At 35.4% G+C, this 17,321-nt stretch overlaps 2 protein-coding genes across 4 annotated transcripts in view; one reads left to right on the forward strand and one right to left on the reverse strand.

Annotated features, from left to right (window-relative positions):
- The first annotated feature begins 12,027 nt into the window (after positions 1-12,027).
- Positions 12,028-15,463, forward strand: LOC143753995 (uncharacterized). Its single transcript, XM_077246933.1, has 6 exons — positions 12,028-12,039; positions 12,157-12,220; positions 14,249-14,578; positions 14,685-14,927; positions 15,021-15,061; positions 15,145-15,463. Exons 1-6 carry the CDS (start codon positions 12,028-12,030, stop codon positions 15,232-15,234), a joined length of 780 nt encoding a protein of 259 aa, XP_077103048.1. The 3' UTR covers positions 15,235-15,463.
- Positions 15,464-15,927: 464 nt separating this feature from the next.
- Positions 15,928-17,321, reverse strand: part of LOC143753925 (OX-2 membrane glycoprotein) — a 21,630-nt gene continuing 20,236 nt past the window's right edge. For all 3 annotated transcript variants that reach the window (XM_077246824.1, XM_077246825.1, XM_077246826.1), the window contains one exon: positions 15,928-16,554. The gene's annotated coding sequence lies outside the window, so the exon portion shown is untranslated. The remainder of the gene's footprint in view (positions 16,555-17,321) is intronic.

Raw genomic sequence — 17,321 nt, forward strand, 5'->3', positions numbered from 1 at the left:
GTCCAGGCCTGGCCTTTCTCGATCTCCACTGTCGTCGCTCCTCTTCTTATGCTTCCGCTCCTCCGTGAGAGATATGAGATACCTTGTGCCTCTCTCTCATGCACGGCCCTCTGCCTCGTCCTGCTCGCCACATTGTCCTTTAAATCTGATTGGTTGATTGGAATGTTGTTCCAGGATCAAAAAGGATGCTGATGCAGGAACATGTTGCACTTGGTGAAATCAGGTTCTGTGGGATGTTGCACCTTGTGGCAGGAAATTAACCACACAGTAAAAGACAATGGCTTCCACACCGAACAACCCTGTTAATGTGCTATTTCATTAAATGAAAGAAGAGGCTTTGCCAAATGACTAAATGCCTGTTCAAACCAAGACAATACATATTTTAATTTGAATGCAGCTGTTAATGTGTCTTTTCAGACCGACAGGCGCGACGCAAATGTTTTTTGCTAGTTTCAGCCCGACGTCCTGCGCCATGTTGTAGCAAATGCATTTGCGCCCATTTGTGCGCCCATGAGCGTGCTAGTCTGAAAACAAGGTGTGTTCAGGCGCATTGTTGGTGCTTTGATATTTTGAGGCAACTGAAATCGACTGCGCCATTGACCAACTGAAACCTGGTCTAAAGTTAATGGTGCAGTATTTTTTTGTTATTTAAAGAGTGCGTTAGTAAAGTGCGCCTATAGGCAGGTACACTCTGCTTTTTGGACACGCAGCAGCACACAAACATGCCAAATATTACAAATAAAAGGATTGCAATTTAAAAGATTATTATTGTGAAAACATAAAGATATGGTTGAATCCAGCTTGTCCCGTAGATGGTCTGCTTGCGTGCTTTAACCTTGCGCACGAACAGATCTGTTTCCTCTCTGGAGACGCGTTCAGTCTTTTCACTTGCAAATTCCGTCATGTAAATAGCGAATCCGCCACGGTGAGAGCACCACTGGCTTTTAAAGGTTTTGGTTTATTGCACATTATGCCCAAAACACATCTATTACTCATAAAGAGAATAGGGACAAACCTTTTAGACAATGTGCTGGGAGCGCCGAGCATTTTTCCCATTGTTGAACTAGCAAAAGTGGATTCGGACATGCCCTAAGTGCACTTGTGCCCTGCGCTTTAGACCATGCGCTTAGATTGTTAAAATAGAGCCCTAACATATGCACACTATCAATGATACAGTTTTTAAGAGCTCCCATGGAAAAGACTGAGCACCCACAGAAAAACACAAGATATTCTCATTTTAACCAATCAAATTGAGATTCAGGGACCCTCTCTGATTGGTGGATCTCACATCGGGTCCCAACGTTATATTTAGCATTAAAACAACCTGATACAAAAACTTTTGCTTCTGTTTTTGCACAATGATAAAATGCATTTTAAGTAGAGTAATATTGGAAAAATCATCAGGTATATTAACGAGAGAGTGACTCTGATGTGATGGAAAAATATGTGTTTTAGTTTGGTTGCTAATGTATTAGCAGTCCGTGGGCCTCTAGTAGCGAGACATGAATAACGTTTGTGTAATTAATTCATCAAGGTCACCATCGCACAGAGAAAAAGACAATACTCTTGAAAAACGAACACCATTAATTAATAAGTAATGAGCATGTTAAAATGATTATAGGGGCATTTGTTACATATGTGTATGTGCTTAGCCTAGTTATCATTTGATTCATGGAAACAGGTGCCTATGACTTTAAGGCCTATTCACACCAAGAATAATATCTATAAAGTTAACTATAGCAATAACTATATTAGCACACACACACTAACGGACAATAAGATTCTTATTATAAGCTCGCCTAATTCATAGAATTAAAAGGATTATTAAACATTTTAAAGTTGTAGTTATCATTTGTCCTTGTTTGAACAATTTGTTTCTTCCCAGAAATGTATTGTAAAGATGTCATGATTTAGTATATATATATATGTATATATATATATATATATATATATATATATATATATATATATATATATATATATATATATACAATCTGTCTAAAAGACCACTAGGCATTATAAGAATGTCCCACTTTTTCTGCATCAAAGTTGTCTGATTTGTCAAGTTTGTACGCAGAGTACAAACTGAGAAGCCCACAAGAGCAAAAGCATGCAAACACATTTCCTGTATGAGCAGGGGGGAGACTGCAACTTACCAGATATGATGGTGGGATTCTTTACCTCCCACAATGAAGAATAGTATGCAGCCTCCTTTTTTATTCATTAAAGGTCAATGAGCTACACACCGCCTTCTAATTATACTGTACACCCACAATGAAGAACAGTATACAGCCACCTTTTTTATTCATCAAAGGTCAATGAGTAACATACTCCTGTCTATTTATACTGTACATTTGTGTGTGTGTGTGTGTGTGTGTGTGTGTGTGTGTGTGTGTGTGTGTGTGTGTGTGTGTGTGTGTGTGTGTGTGTGTGTGTGTGTGTGTGTGTGTGTGTGTGTGTGTGTGTGTGTGTGTGTGTGTGTGTGTGTCAATTAGTAAATTAATCCAATAGCCTATTCCTCATCAAGTTCAAAGCTTATTTGCAAGTGTATAATCAGTTTGCTGCTGTACTCGTTGTGTTGGTGTGTCTAGACTGGTTTCACCTAAGGCTGTGACTCATTCCTTTAAAGGGGACTTCCATAAAAAAGTTCCTTATTTAATCTCAACATTGTATTTACCTTGACATGATTCAGTAAGAGATGTGTTTCTCTTGGAATAAGTACTAGATGTACAGTTTCAGAATGTATGAGCAAGACTCTCCTCTCATAGGGGAGTAAAAAAAAGTATGGAATAAATGTGAATATGTTTGTTGTATTGTTGCCTGTGAATCTCTTTTCGCTAAATAAACTGGTATAAACATTAAAGTAATTCAAGGAACCATTATTAATGAATGTTAATTGCTTACTTTTCATCATGAATTCAACATAAAACCTCAAGAAAATACATTTAGTTCACACTTTAAAAGTGTAATGGCATTGTATTAGAAACAAAATATCAAAATGGTATCTGCAAACATGAGGTATTCTTCACTTTTCTGCAATGTCTTTTAACTGTTGTCAAAGTGATGTTTAGCGGATGTATGAAGATGAGTTCACTTAGCAGAGTAACCACCGGTGTAGTTCACCATATTAAAATATACAAACACTCTGTACTAGTTTGACAACCAGAGAAACAATAAATCTCTTATTTTATAATTTAATAGAAATGTAACATTGTAACATGTCTGGCCTTTCCTGTGTTTTCATTGTGTTTTTAGTTCTGCCCTCTGTGACCTAGTTTTCCCTGTTGCTGGTTTGTTCATGTGTCTCCACCTGTGTTCATTAATTATCTCGTTTGTCTCTGTTCATTAAAGGCCTCAGTTTTCTCCCTGTTGCTGTTGTCCTCATTTGTGAAAGTGTTTGGTTGTTTATTCTTTGTTGTTCTTCAAGTTTACTATTAAATATTACTCCACCTTCTTCGTTGTGTGCTTTGTTATATCAACCGAATCGTTACAAACATATGTATACCTGAGCAGCCATAACATTAAAACCACCTGACTAATAACATGTGTTGAGGAATGGACTCCACAAGACCTCGTGTGTCCTGTGGTATCTGGAACCAGAGACAAGAGACGTCATAAAGCGAGATAAAATCAAATGCTTTTGCTGAAAAAAGTGAACACTTGAACACTTTTTTCAGAAAAAGCATTTGATTTTATCTCACTTTTTGACGTCTCTTGTCTTTGGTGGAGTGTACGGACTCTCCTGAAGTGGCTCTCTAATTGGATTTTACGCATCTCATATGGACTAATTTTAAGACGAGGTGAGTCCCTAGCTACTCTTCAGTATCTGGAACCAAGACATTAGCAACATATCCTTTAAATCTGTTGTGAGGTGAGGCTTCCATGGATTGTGTTTGTTGGTCTGGCACATCCAATATATGCTCAAATGGATTGAGTTTTGAGGAATTTGGAGGCCAAGGCAACACCTTTATCTATGTCAACTCTATGTTATGTTCCACAAACCATTCGTAAACAATTTTTACAGTGTGTCAGGGTGCATCATCCTGCTGAAAGAGGCCACTGCCATCAGGGAACCATACTGCCATGAGGGTACAGTACATGGTCTGCAACAATCCTTAGGTAAGTGTCAAAGTAACATTCACTTGAATGTCAGGACCCAAGGTTTCATAGTAGAACATTGCCCAGAGCATCACACTGCCTCCGCCAGCCTGCCTTCTTCCAGTAGTGCATCCTGCTGCCGTCTCTTCCCCATGCAAACAACGCACATGTATCCGACCAACCACCTGATCTAAAAAAACATAATAATGATAAAACATGATTCATCAGACCAGACACTCTTCTTCCATTGCTCCATGGTCCAGTTCTGATGCACACATGGCCACTGTAGGCGCTTTTGCACAGGGGTTATCATGGGCACTCTGACCGGTCCGGGCTACGCAGCCCCATACACAGCAGACTGCCACGCACTGTGTGTTTTAATACCTTTCTATCATGGAAGCATTGTTTGACAGAGTTTTCCAGCAATTTGAGCTACAGTAACTCTTCTGGGTAACCAGTAACCAGATGGGCTAGCCTTCTTTCCCGTTTGTGCATCAATAAACCTTGGACAACAGTTGGACATTCAGCCCTGATGCTGATTCACCGATTGCCATTCTTTGCACCACTTTTGGTAGGTACTTACCACTGCATGCTGAAACCTATCAGTAAAGAATGTTAATAGGGACTGGAAGTTAAGAAGAGAAAAGTTTGATATAAATGAGAGAAATGATACCCACAAGTATTGCAGTTTTGGAGATGCTCTGACCCATCTAGACTAGACAATCACTATTTGGATAACACATTACAATAAGGTTTCATTAGTTAACATTAGTAAACTACTTTAGTTAACATGAAATAAGAATTAACAATAGTTCTACAGCATGTATTAATCTTAGTTAATGTTAAATTCAACATTTGCTACATTATTAAAATCAAATGTTGTATTTGTTAACATTAGTTAATGCATTGTGAACTAATAAATACTGTAACAAATGTATTGCTCATTGTTAGTTCATCTATTAACTAATGTTAATAAATGAGAACTTATTGTAAAGTGTTGGCACTATTTGGCCCTCGTCAAAGTCACTCAGATCTTTTCGCTTTCCCATTTTTCCGGCTTCCAACACATGAAATTCAATTACTGACTATTCACTTGCTACCTAATATATCCCACCCCTTCGCAGGTGTTATTGTAACGATATAATCAATGTTATTCACCTGTCAGTGGTTTTAATGTTGTAGCTGATCACTGTAAACACAGTATGTGCGTATGTATATAAAATAAGTAGCACTTGTATTTAAAATCTTGTAGTGTAAAATATATTCATAATACATCAATATACTACTTTCTGAGGCCACTGTATGCCTTTTCCAGTTCTGTTAACGATGATCCATGAGAAAGCAGAAATATTTTCTCAGTTCCCTGTAACAGGTTTTATTTTACACGGCTTGGATTGTCCTGAGGATCTTTCACTAGCAAAGATGTATGTTTGCATCTCTCTCTTCTGCTTTTCCAAATAACACTGCAACAGGTTATAGAGAATTGAGAATACAACATGCATGACACCACTTTTAAAACAAAATGAAAGTCTAGTCTAAAGGTGATGATACACGGGCCAACTTTTTGAGCAATGTTTCTGGGAAATGTTGCCATCAACGAGCAAGGTGAGACCCAAGGCCCACGAACGATCTAAATTATCCAGATAGAAATTTGTTGCCCATTCTCAATGGGAAAGTGCCCAAGCAACATCGCTCGGCAACCTTGCAACATTACTCAAAAAGTTATTACCTTGAGTAATGACACATTGCTACTGCAATACCATAATTTTGATTATGTTTTGGGGTATGGGGGAGGCTTTTGAATATTTATATTGACAGTGAATTTTATCAGGTTAGGGTTATAGGTTGACAGACAAATTTGAGAAACCCTACTGGCGTAAGGATATAACCTGAAGAAAAGTTCATTGAATGAATCAGACTGATTTTTGTGTGTGTGTGTGTGTGTGATCAGATTCAAAATAATCGATTCACTGAAATGAATTAAAAATCCCACTTCTTGCACGCAACATTTAATAACTTTTTTTAAAATATTTTTTTTCATGAATGACAAACACATAGACTATAGAAAATGGAAGAGAGCATTCAAAAATTTGTTCTTCATTTAGTTTTGGCACACTTCTGATTTAGGCCTTCAGTACTAATATCAAACCAGTCTGATTTTTGCAGATCTAGATAATGCGATTGTAAAAGAGAAAAGAGTAAATATTTATAACAATATTTTAAAGGATATAATTACATGTGCAACTACCTCGTCCTTTCAAAAGGCATATATAAAAAAAAAACATTGAATGTCACTGAAGACCAGGTGAAGTAACTGTGTGGTTTTTTATTTTTTATTATTTCCTTTATGAGTGGGTGGATGAAACCACTCACTCAAAATCAGTTAATGTTTGTCTTTCAGAAAACAATGCAAACAAAACACATATCATGTGTCAAGTCAAGTCAAGTCAAGTCATCCTCATTTATATAGCGCTTTTAACAATGTAGATTGTTTCAAAGCAGCTTTACAGAGATAAACATATAATTTAAGGTAACAGAGATTGGTTTGGTTTTATAGTGGCTCTTGAAAAATGTTTTTTTCCAGCTAAAGTTAGTTTTGATTGATTCACTTCCGTCTAAATGATCATTTGTTATTAAATTAGGGGCCGCTAAGACGACACCGTTCTCTCTAAACAGACTTTAAACGTAAACCTGTGATAGATGCTGATGGCGTTCACATGCGCATTAAGAATTGATTCTATAGTTTTGTGCGTTTGAATATATGTGCGCAGGTTTGTAATTCCTTACAAACCATGCCTAAACAAACTACTTGTCTATAAATTTTGATGCAGAATTTTCATTTTATCTTATCACTTTGGGTAGGTACGCGAACTGAAAAATTCCACAAAGCATTATCTGTAGAGTGGTATAGGGATCCTCCATAGGGAGAGGCTAGTTGGCACTTCAGCACTGCATTGTCATCAGGTCCAGGCGAAAGTCCTTCGTCAGATCTGGATACGGCCTGGATCCGGCAGGCTGCGGGAAAACCTCGGGATAAACAAAGACACTAAAATTAGCGTAGATGCCATTCTTCTTATGATGTAACGAGTACATCAGGATTTGAGGGAAGTGTTCCCAGTTCCGGCTGACCTAAACTATGCAGCCTAATATTGAATTATAGAAGTCTATAGAGTGTTATGTGAATGCTAGGTCAAAGAGATGTGTTTTTAGTCTAGCTTTGAACTGACAGACTGTGTCTGCTTCCCGGACAATGTTAGGAAGATTGTTCCAAAGTTTTGGTGCTAAATAGGAAAAGGATCTACCGCCAGCAGTCGATTTATATATTCTAGGTATTATCAACATTATGTAACTTTTGAGATCGCAATAGACGTGAAGGACTATAATGCGTTAAGAGCTAGCTCAAGTACTGGGGAGCTAAACCATTTAGTGCTTCGTAAGTAATCAGCAATATTTTAAAATGTATACGATGTTTAATAGGGAGCCAATGCAGTGTTGACAGAACCGGGCTAATATGGTCGTACTTCCTGGACCAACAATGTCACACAGTTTGATTAAAGTGTTTGCTTTATAATTTTAGAGAACTTTATTCCAAACACATCAAAGGCATGGAGGTGTGAAAGTGAAGGGGATGACTCATTTTAGAATGACTCAGGTGGGCTAAATGTTTAGTTGTACTTCTTCAGTTAAGAAGTTACAAACAGTGTCAAGAGGAAATTGATGTTACGTACAAAATTACACTGTATCAAAAGCGGCTAGCAGCACTCTGTCAAACACAAGGAAGAGATCACAGAAATCACAACAAACTGTCACATTGCATTTCCACCATCTAACACACAGTTACAACAAAAGTCATTCGGAAGCAATAAAAGAGGTAGAGCTCCATCAAGAGGAATTCTGGTTGCATTTATAGTCCGGGTCTCTTCTCTGGTCTTCTCTGAAACGTCAGTCATGGTATATAAGGTGAGTTTAGAAGGGCGTTTTGCAAGATACGGGAAGTGGTAACTCCTTAGACTTCCTGTGTTTCTGTACTTAAACAGGGCCATGTAAAACATACTTCACACTTGGCTTTGGTTGCACTAGATATTTTGCTATACTTTACACATACATATTACCATCTCATTAGTGTTCTTAGATTTTCATACACAGCGTTATATATATATATATATATATATATATATATATATATATATATATATGCTCAAATTTACAATATGGATGTTCTGGCATCATAAACAATGTAAAAGTATTTACAGTAAGACTGCTTTATTGCCTTCATCTTTGTGCGTTTAAGCAATACAATCCGTGACAGAAGACCCGACCTAAAAACTTGTCTAGCGGCAAAAGTTTTGTTTTCTTAATTTTTGTGTGTATTTTGGACTTTTGAATTTTTTTTTCTCTCACCATGTATCTCCCTGCAGTTAGCAACACTAAAAGGAGTTTCTAGAACTGGCCCATCAGACAACCTTCCCGAACAATTGCCTGTGCTCGTTTCTAGAACGTCGCCCTGAACACCGCCACAAGAGCGCAGTTGTCCGGGGAGGGTCCTCAAAGGAAGCTCCGCCGCGTTGGTGGAGCGGCAGGGGCAGGGGCAGGGGAAGCAATCGAACTCGGGTTCGGAACAGGCAATCGAACCAAGTGTGAAAGCGCCCTTAATGCAGCTGTATAACAGAAACAGCAGGAAAAGAGCTTCTACAGAGTGCAAACACCAATGACCATCTTACCCTTGCCTACTTGTTACACATCTAGTTATGAACATAATCTGAACAGTATTTTCTATCATAGACAGAATGTGCTACTTGAAAGGTAATTTTAGAAACATGACACAACATTTTTGATTGAGGTCTTGATAAGATTGATAGATTTGATAGATTTGTTTGAGCTACTTGACAGAAGAATAATTTCCATCTGGATCATTATGATTTATGATACAAAAAAGGTTTTGTAGTCTAAAGAATGTAAATTTACTAATGTAATTTTGTTTGTCAATCAGTCATTTTTGCTCAGTGACTTGTGAAGTATCATTGCACTCTGTGTGAATTATCTGATGAAGAACTTAGGCCTTCATTAAACTTTAAAAGTCATTAACTCTAGTCTTCGTCAAATCAGAAGTAATTGCAACAATCAGTCAATGCTGAATCTCAAGAATTTGTAGTATTCAAAATAGTGACTTGATGTCATGCGCTCATAACTTTTTCCAGGCAGAAAATGGTTTGAATCAACACGTCTTGAAAAGAACAAGGTGTTCATTCATTGTCCACAAGGAGGTGTCACTGAGTTCATTTGAACTCACCATCTTTCTTTTTCTTCGTCCTTTTTCTCTTCAACATTTGTATGGTTCAACCAACCTGGACACAGTTCAGACAACCTGAAACCACTACAAACACACTAGATGAGGTTTGAAAATTTTCAACTTTTAACAATGAAATTATTAACATTGTTAATGACAAAAGAAGGCAAACCAATAACAACAAGAGATGATACCAAAGGCGGTTATAGAGGGGGGGTGATAGAGGTTGGGGACAAGCTGGGCAATGACCAACGCAATGAACGTAATAACCGTTCATGAGCAACTATCACAGAGACAGTGTTTCAGCACAGATACCCGAGAAAATAAAATATTTAATTTCAGAAATGCAATGTAATGTATATAGTAAGAAATAATATTAATCTATCCAATTGTCCAGTGTTTCTTTTACAGTAGGCTTTTAGATATTTGTTTTTAAACAACTTGAAACAATCATGACAATACCCAATTGTCCCTTTCTGGCCAGGTGCGTAATTTGGGTGTGATCTTTGATGCTCAACTGACTTTTAATTCTCATTTTAAAAACATAACGAAGGTTGCTTTTTTCCATCTGAGGAACATTGCTAGTATTAGACCCTTTCTCTCAAGGCCTGATGCAGAGAGGCTTACCCATGCCTTCATCACGTCAAGGCTTGATTATTGTAATTCTCTCTTTGCGGGTTTACCAGCAAATTCTATTAGGAGGTGGCAATAGAGGTGTAGAGTCCAGGTTCAGAAAGTAAAAGTCCTCCTCAGTATTTTGTTCCAATCACCTGAATTTACTAATCAGCACAGTTTTCCTGCCAGGTGATAGAACTAATTAGTGAAATCAGCTGACTGAGTTCATGGGTGGAATAAACATATGGCAGGACTTTTATTTTCTGACCCCTGGACTTCACACCTCTGTAAAACTCTGCCGACCGTGTTTTGACTCATACATCGCATTACCCTCGCGCTCCAGAAACTGCATTGGCTTCCAGTTCAGCCACGTTTTGATTTTAAAATTCTGATTTTAACCTATAAAGCAGTAAACGGGTTGGCTCCAATGACATCAGTGACTTGGTTACTCCATCCATTCCCGCTCGCTCTCTCCGGTCTGCTGGCTCTCTCTCTGTGTCAGCCTCGTTGTTGTCAGGGTTTTGTGCAGGTAGATGATGATGACGAGAAGGCTGAAGGTTCAAATACAAGTTTTATTTACAAGTACTCAAAGAGATGTAGTCAGATCGATCACAGAACAGCATTAGACTGACGCATGACATTGACGCTATACTGACGAGAACGGACCAAGACAGACTGAACAGAGGGAACTAAATACAGGCACTGATGAACATAAACCAGGTGACACAGATGAAGGTGATTAACAATACACAGGTGATGATGATGGACTAATGACAGATGGCATGAGAAACAGATGAGTGGCCGGAAAACAAAAGACGTGACTAATACTGAAGACAAACAGAAGAACTAAACAGAACAGAATCAAACAGACACCAACATGACAGTTGTACATTAAAAACCATGGGGGGGAAGGGCCTTTTCCTAACGCGCCTAAATTATGGAACACATTACCTGCATCTATTACGGATGCTGCTTCTGTGGATTGCTATAAGAAACTTCTTAAACAAAACAATTTTGACATCTTTTTAGTCAAGCTTTTAATTTATAATTTATTGCTATGTATTTTTTTATACTTTTATTTTTTTCCATGTTTGATTATCTTGTTCTGTACATGCTGTAGCGCTTTGAGTCAGAGAAAGGCGCATTATAAATAAAATGTATTATTATTATTATGACTATGCAAACTTTGCAAAGAGTCCGCTATCAGAGAACAGATGTAGTTTACAAAATAACATGTAAAATAAATGCTTTAGTTTTGCTTATATAAATTAAGCATGTCTGATAATATAATATTACAGATTAATTAATTTTCCTAAATTGATTTGTGTTAGGCCCATCTGTTAGATTGTACAGCAGATTTGTATGTTTTGTTATCAATTTGTTTTGTGTTATGTGTCAAGTATACAGATGCAGAAAAGTGCCTAGATATTAATTGTGTTATGTCTTCACTGCTCATTATCACACAATACAAGATCACTTGTCAAATAAATAAATTTACTTGAAATTACTTTATTTCACGTGCAGAGATTGCATAGTGATACATGACCAAGTAAAAATGATTTCCAATAATCCTGAAAATAGGTTAAAGTGTTAGTTCACCCTCATGTTGCTCCAAATTTTGGGTTTCTTTCTTCTGTTGAACACAAAAGATGATATTTTGAAGAACGTTGTTAACCAAACTGTTTCGGTGCCCATTAACTTCAATTGCATGGATGGAAAAAAGAGAAAAACTGAGAAAGTTCTCAGAATATCTTTTTTTATGTTAATAAGAAGAAAGTCATATTTGCAATGACATAAGGGTGAATAAATGATGACATAACTATATCTTTAATATAAATTTTAAAGTGTACCCCCTAAAAGCCCAAGTGGCCCCAGCCCGGCCCGCCCAGTTACAGTGAACCGCCAATGACAGAGACAGGTACAAAGCCATCAAACAAGTATACAAAGAAATGCAGAGAAACAACAGGTGAAAAGCACTTATGATCCAAGGAGGTGAAGACATAAAAATCAATACAAGAAAATAGACGATGGTGAGAGACGTACAGCACATACTCCTGACAAACTAAATTTACAGCTTTCATTTCTGTATATTAACTTTTAAAAAACATTTTGTGATAAGAGATGTTCAACAATGCATGAGTTACTGTGTCTTCCAGATCATCTGCAACCTTGTTGCTTCTCTCCTACTGCTATCGCTTAATGTCAGCGGCACCACAAAGCGTAAGTATTAAGATCTGCTCGTTAAATGTGATGTTTTGGAGGCATTATATTTGTTAAATATAATGTTATGAGTGCAATGCTGTTTGTTGCAGTGGGGGGAAAAAACAGACAATCAGACAATGACGTAATATTATCATATACAATTATTATATAAAATTATAATTTTATTTATAATGTATACATGCAAGTAGATATTTGCTTATAAGACTTGAATAACAGCATTTTTGTTTATATTTTAGATATCTCTGTATGCACACAAATAAATAATAAACCCCTCTTAGATAAAACATTTATATGAAGAACCCATGGCTTAAAATGAATACCCAAAATAATCAATAAGCCAAAATAAAGCCTCTTTTACATAGTAATGCAGTGCATTACGCTAATGGACGTGGTGGGTGAGGGTCTGTGGTAAATATCAGTTTTAAATCCACCTGTATGAAAAAAGATCACACTATATAAGATCCAATTCTGACTGTTAACTAACTAACTTTGACTTTAGCCTCAATAAACTATTAATTACTGTTTATTGATAAGGTAGTTGTTGAGTTTAGATATTGAGAAGAATTGGGTTGGATTAAGGGATATAGAATATGATAATGCGGAATACGGTATTAATATGTGCTTTATAAGTACTAATAAACAGCCAATATCAAAGCAAAATGCATGCTAATATCAAATAATTAAAAGTGAGAATTGGACACTAAATTAAAGTGCTACCAAAAAAAAAAAAAATCTAAACAATTCACAATCGGTAGAACCATCACTGAACTTACTTAAACTGAAGTATGATAATTATTTTCTTCTAAACCTGAAACAAACTTTGTTGCATTATTTTCCTGTTATCTCTGTAAAGCTGCTTTGAAACAATCTGTATTGTAAAAAGCGCTATATAAAAAAGGCGACTTGACTTGACAAGAGTGTTTCACCATTTGTAGAAACATGCAAGCTTGAAAATGTGTCCGGTAAAGTTTTCCTATTACTGCTAACACCAGTAAAACATTCTTAATAGTTGAAATGTTTTAATTGTACGGAAATTATGTAAGGATTGTGTAAAAATTCATCTTATTTTACACAGTTTTCTTTTAGATAATAAGACTTTCATTAATAAACGATTAACAAACATACTGTATAATGCTTAACATATCGTTAAATTCACATAGCAAGGAATATGAGATAATGTGCTTGTTAATAATTACTAATGAACTTATTAAACAGTTGATTAATATGAAAATGTCAGTTCAGATAGCCTATTACCTAATGCACTTTTTTACATTTACAAATGTACAAATACAAAAAAATAGAGTTATAGCTTTTTTTTTATAGGTATAGCTATAGTGATCAGATGTTCAAGAGAAAATTTAACAATATAATAATAACTGGTCCCAGGTTATATTAGGAATCATTAACTAATATGTACTTATGTCAGAAACATTTATGACCAAATTTATGACCTTTACAGACTGAGGTTATGACTTAATGAATAATATGTTAACATGAATAGAGTGAAGTGCTTAACATGACTAATTAAACTATTTTTATATGAATTTAAGTTTAATGGGCATTTATTTACATTAAATAATTATCTGTTAATCATTATGTAATCTTTAGTAAGTTTATTTAAACATTAACAAGTTATCTCAGCTATTTTATATTAACTAATGATCCGTTAAGCATTATATAATGTCTGTTAATGATTTATTAATTAAAGCTTTAAATCATTGTAAACCATCTGTCAAACTCATTATCCTATGCATTGAAATTTTATGACATTTATAAGCATTACGATTTACATTAAAATATTGATCTGTTAATCATTTTGTAAGATCTAATAAGTTCATTAGTAAACATTAAGAAGCACATTATCTTATATTTCTAGCAATGTGAATATTAACTAATTATCTGTTAAGCATTATATAATGCTTGTACTGATTTATTAATGAGCGTTATTATCAAGTGATAGTTATTCCTCTGTTTGATCTTCATACAGTATGCATTGATTTCTTGTTGTTTTTTTTACTCTTGTAGGGTCTGAGGAGCAGCAATGTGCCCAAAGGATCAAAGTGCCACGGAACACAGTGTTTAGAGCTCTTGTTATGACAGAGTTGAAGATAAACTGTACTTTGACTCAACATGGATGTCACAGGAGCCCACGAGTCTCATGGTGCAAAATTTATGGAAATGACTGTAAAGCTTTTAATCACTCAGATTACATAAAAACTGAGTGGAAGTATATGACAGAGGTTGAAGGGATGGCTTTCCTGATTTTCCTGAACATCTCAATGGAGGACGCAGGTTTATACAGATGTAAAGAAGGTGACAGCTCTGTTAGCCATGCTATTAATGTCACTGTAACAGGTAAGGGACATTATCTTTTATTGAATTTAAACATACAGACATTTCATTGTTTGAAAATATGAAACTATTATTTAGTTTCTTTACATTTTTATTGTTTTTTTATCAGATAATAATCTAATATTTTTAGCAGATAAACAGGATGAGTTTTCGCTGACTCCAAGCATCACAAGTATGGCCATTACAACACATGATATTATCTCTTCAATGCCTAAAATAATAGGTGATATGAATACATCTCCAAATGAGGATCTACAATGGCTCTGGCCATATGTGTACATCTGCACTGGAATAGCAGGGCTGGTGTTCATAGTTATGGTTATAACATTACTTAATGTTGTTAGATGCCAAGGTGAGTGGTTTGAGTGCTTTAACTAATATTTGCTTTCAAATCATACTTTTCTTTTATCATATGATTTAAAAAAAAAAAACGTTTATTTTTTAGGGAGAAAATCAACAGGAAAAGATATGGCATGTAAAAATCAGGTATCAAATGTTTTAATTTTATTCAGTGCAACTCTTTATATCTGTTGAATAATGCATTAATAAATGCCCTGTTTCCAATTCAGAACATAAAAACACAAAAAAGTGACCTGCTTCTTCCTCCTCATCTCTGCCTGAACTCAGACCTGCTGACCTCTGTCATATATCGTGTCTAAGAAACTTTACCTGCAACATCAGAAGAAGAGAACTGCTCTTTTGTTTGCTTCTTAATCTTCAGGCAATGTCATGTGGTCTTTAAGAAAATTTATTTTGTGATCTGACCTTGAATGTTTCAGAAATTCAGTTCATATATTGCAGTTCTGATTGCTTTAAAGTAGTAATATGACATACTGTGGAAGATATTACACCATAATTGCTTCATTTATGTTGTATTGTTGTTATTTGCAAATCACTGATTGTTATAAACGTTTTCTTTAATAAATTCAATATAAAACCATAAAGAAAAGATGTTTAACCGACAAAAACACAAACATGTATTCCTGGGAGCACGACGGCCATGATCTACTAAGAGCATGTGGACTATAGCTACACCTTGGCCCTGATGCTACAGTACAATGTTTGCTTTTAGATTATTAAGATATTAATATACCATCCACAAAAAAGATACATCGTATATATTGGGATAGATTTACAAACCAGTGTGTTCAGAAAGTGATAAGATACATCCAGATACTTGTGCAAATACACCACATTTTCCAAAACTTACTAACATTATGAACTTAGCTGTAGACCAGGTAAGGTTTAATTATTATTATTTCCTGTTAAGCGGGTCAATGAAAACCTCTGAATTACCTATTTTTTGTCTTTTAACAATGCAAACTTAAATACAGACCTACAGTGACACACAGTTTGATTAACAACGTGCAAGTGTACTTTATTATTTTAAAAGATTTCAGAGAATTTTATACAAAACACATAGACATGTGGATAGAAACAGGAAAGGAAATACCCCATTTCAGAATGACTGGTTAAACTACTTTTCTCTCGTGGGAAAATGTTTGTAATACTTTAATCTCTTTAATCCAAACATCAAGACAATAACTTTGCACATAAAGCCAAAAGGGTGATCATGTCTCAAAGAGTGTTTCCCCAGGTACGACTTTGTTATTTTTATTACACACATCAAAACATCTGTAAATCTAACAATAACATTTTGTCTGTTTATTGACTTTTCTATGGTTACAGAATATCATCTTTCAGATAGTCAGCATAGATTTAGTTAACTTGTAAGAGTATGATTTAGTACAGCTTGGCTAAGAAAAAAATGCTTTACTAAAATATACCGTTTATAATAAATAAAGCATTTAGTGTTGAATGTGTTGTGATTAAATGTTTGTATTTATACTGTTAGACTGAATATCAGTTATATTAGAAGACGTTGACAAGAATCGTCTGTGATTCAGAAAAAGGTCACGCGGTTGTTTGGTCAGGACGAACATCTGAACATAGCAGCATTTCTTTTCAGTTCAGTCAGGCTAAAGAAAAAAAAAAGAAACAATTTGACAAGTGTCAATGTCCTAAAATTACACAGCCACAAGCCCTTACTGTGTTCAAGCTAACCACTTTCCATCTCAGTCTATTGAAATAGGCTATTCCTTTAACTAAAAAAAATTAACTAAACTAGCCTACACAAACAATTTTTTTATATTTTGATACACTTATAATACTTCTTTAAGTTACACAATTATATTCATTTTTTTGATGTTATAGAGATGAAAATGTGCAGCATATGTGACCCAGGGCCACAAAACCAGTCATATGGGTCAATTTTTCTAAATTGAGTTTTATACTGAATAAGCTTTCCATTCATGTATGGTTTGTTAGGAAAGGACAATATTTGGTTGAGATACAACTATTTGAAAATATGGAATCTGAGGGTGCAAAAAAAAAAAAAAATCGAAACTGAGAAAATTGCCTTTAAAGTTGTCCATTTATGTTCGCGAATGTGCTGCATTCACTCACAAACATAAATGTTTTATATATTTATGTAGGAAATTTACAAAATATTTTCAATGAACATGATCTTTACTTAATATCCTAATAATTTTTGGCATAAAAGAAAAATCTATAATTTTGACCCACACAATGTATTGTTGGCTATTGCCACAAATAGACACGTATACGACTTGTGGCGTGATTGGTTTTGTGATCCGGGTCAGATATGAATGACCTTTTCCTTTCCCTGTCTACCTCTCTTTGTACAAACTAGTAAAATCTCTACTATGACAAATAGTCCAGCTCA

Source organism: Siphateles boraxobius, unplaced genomic scaffold, assembly GCF_051911475.1.
Source record: "Siphateles boraxobius isolate OS27281-9 unplaced genomic scaffold, OSU_SipBor_1 29, whole genome shotgun sequence".
NCBI classification, from domain to species: domain Eukaryota; kingdom Metazoa; phylum Chordata; class Actinopteri; order Cypriniformes; family Leuciscidae; genus Siphateles; species Siphateles boraxobius.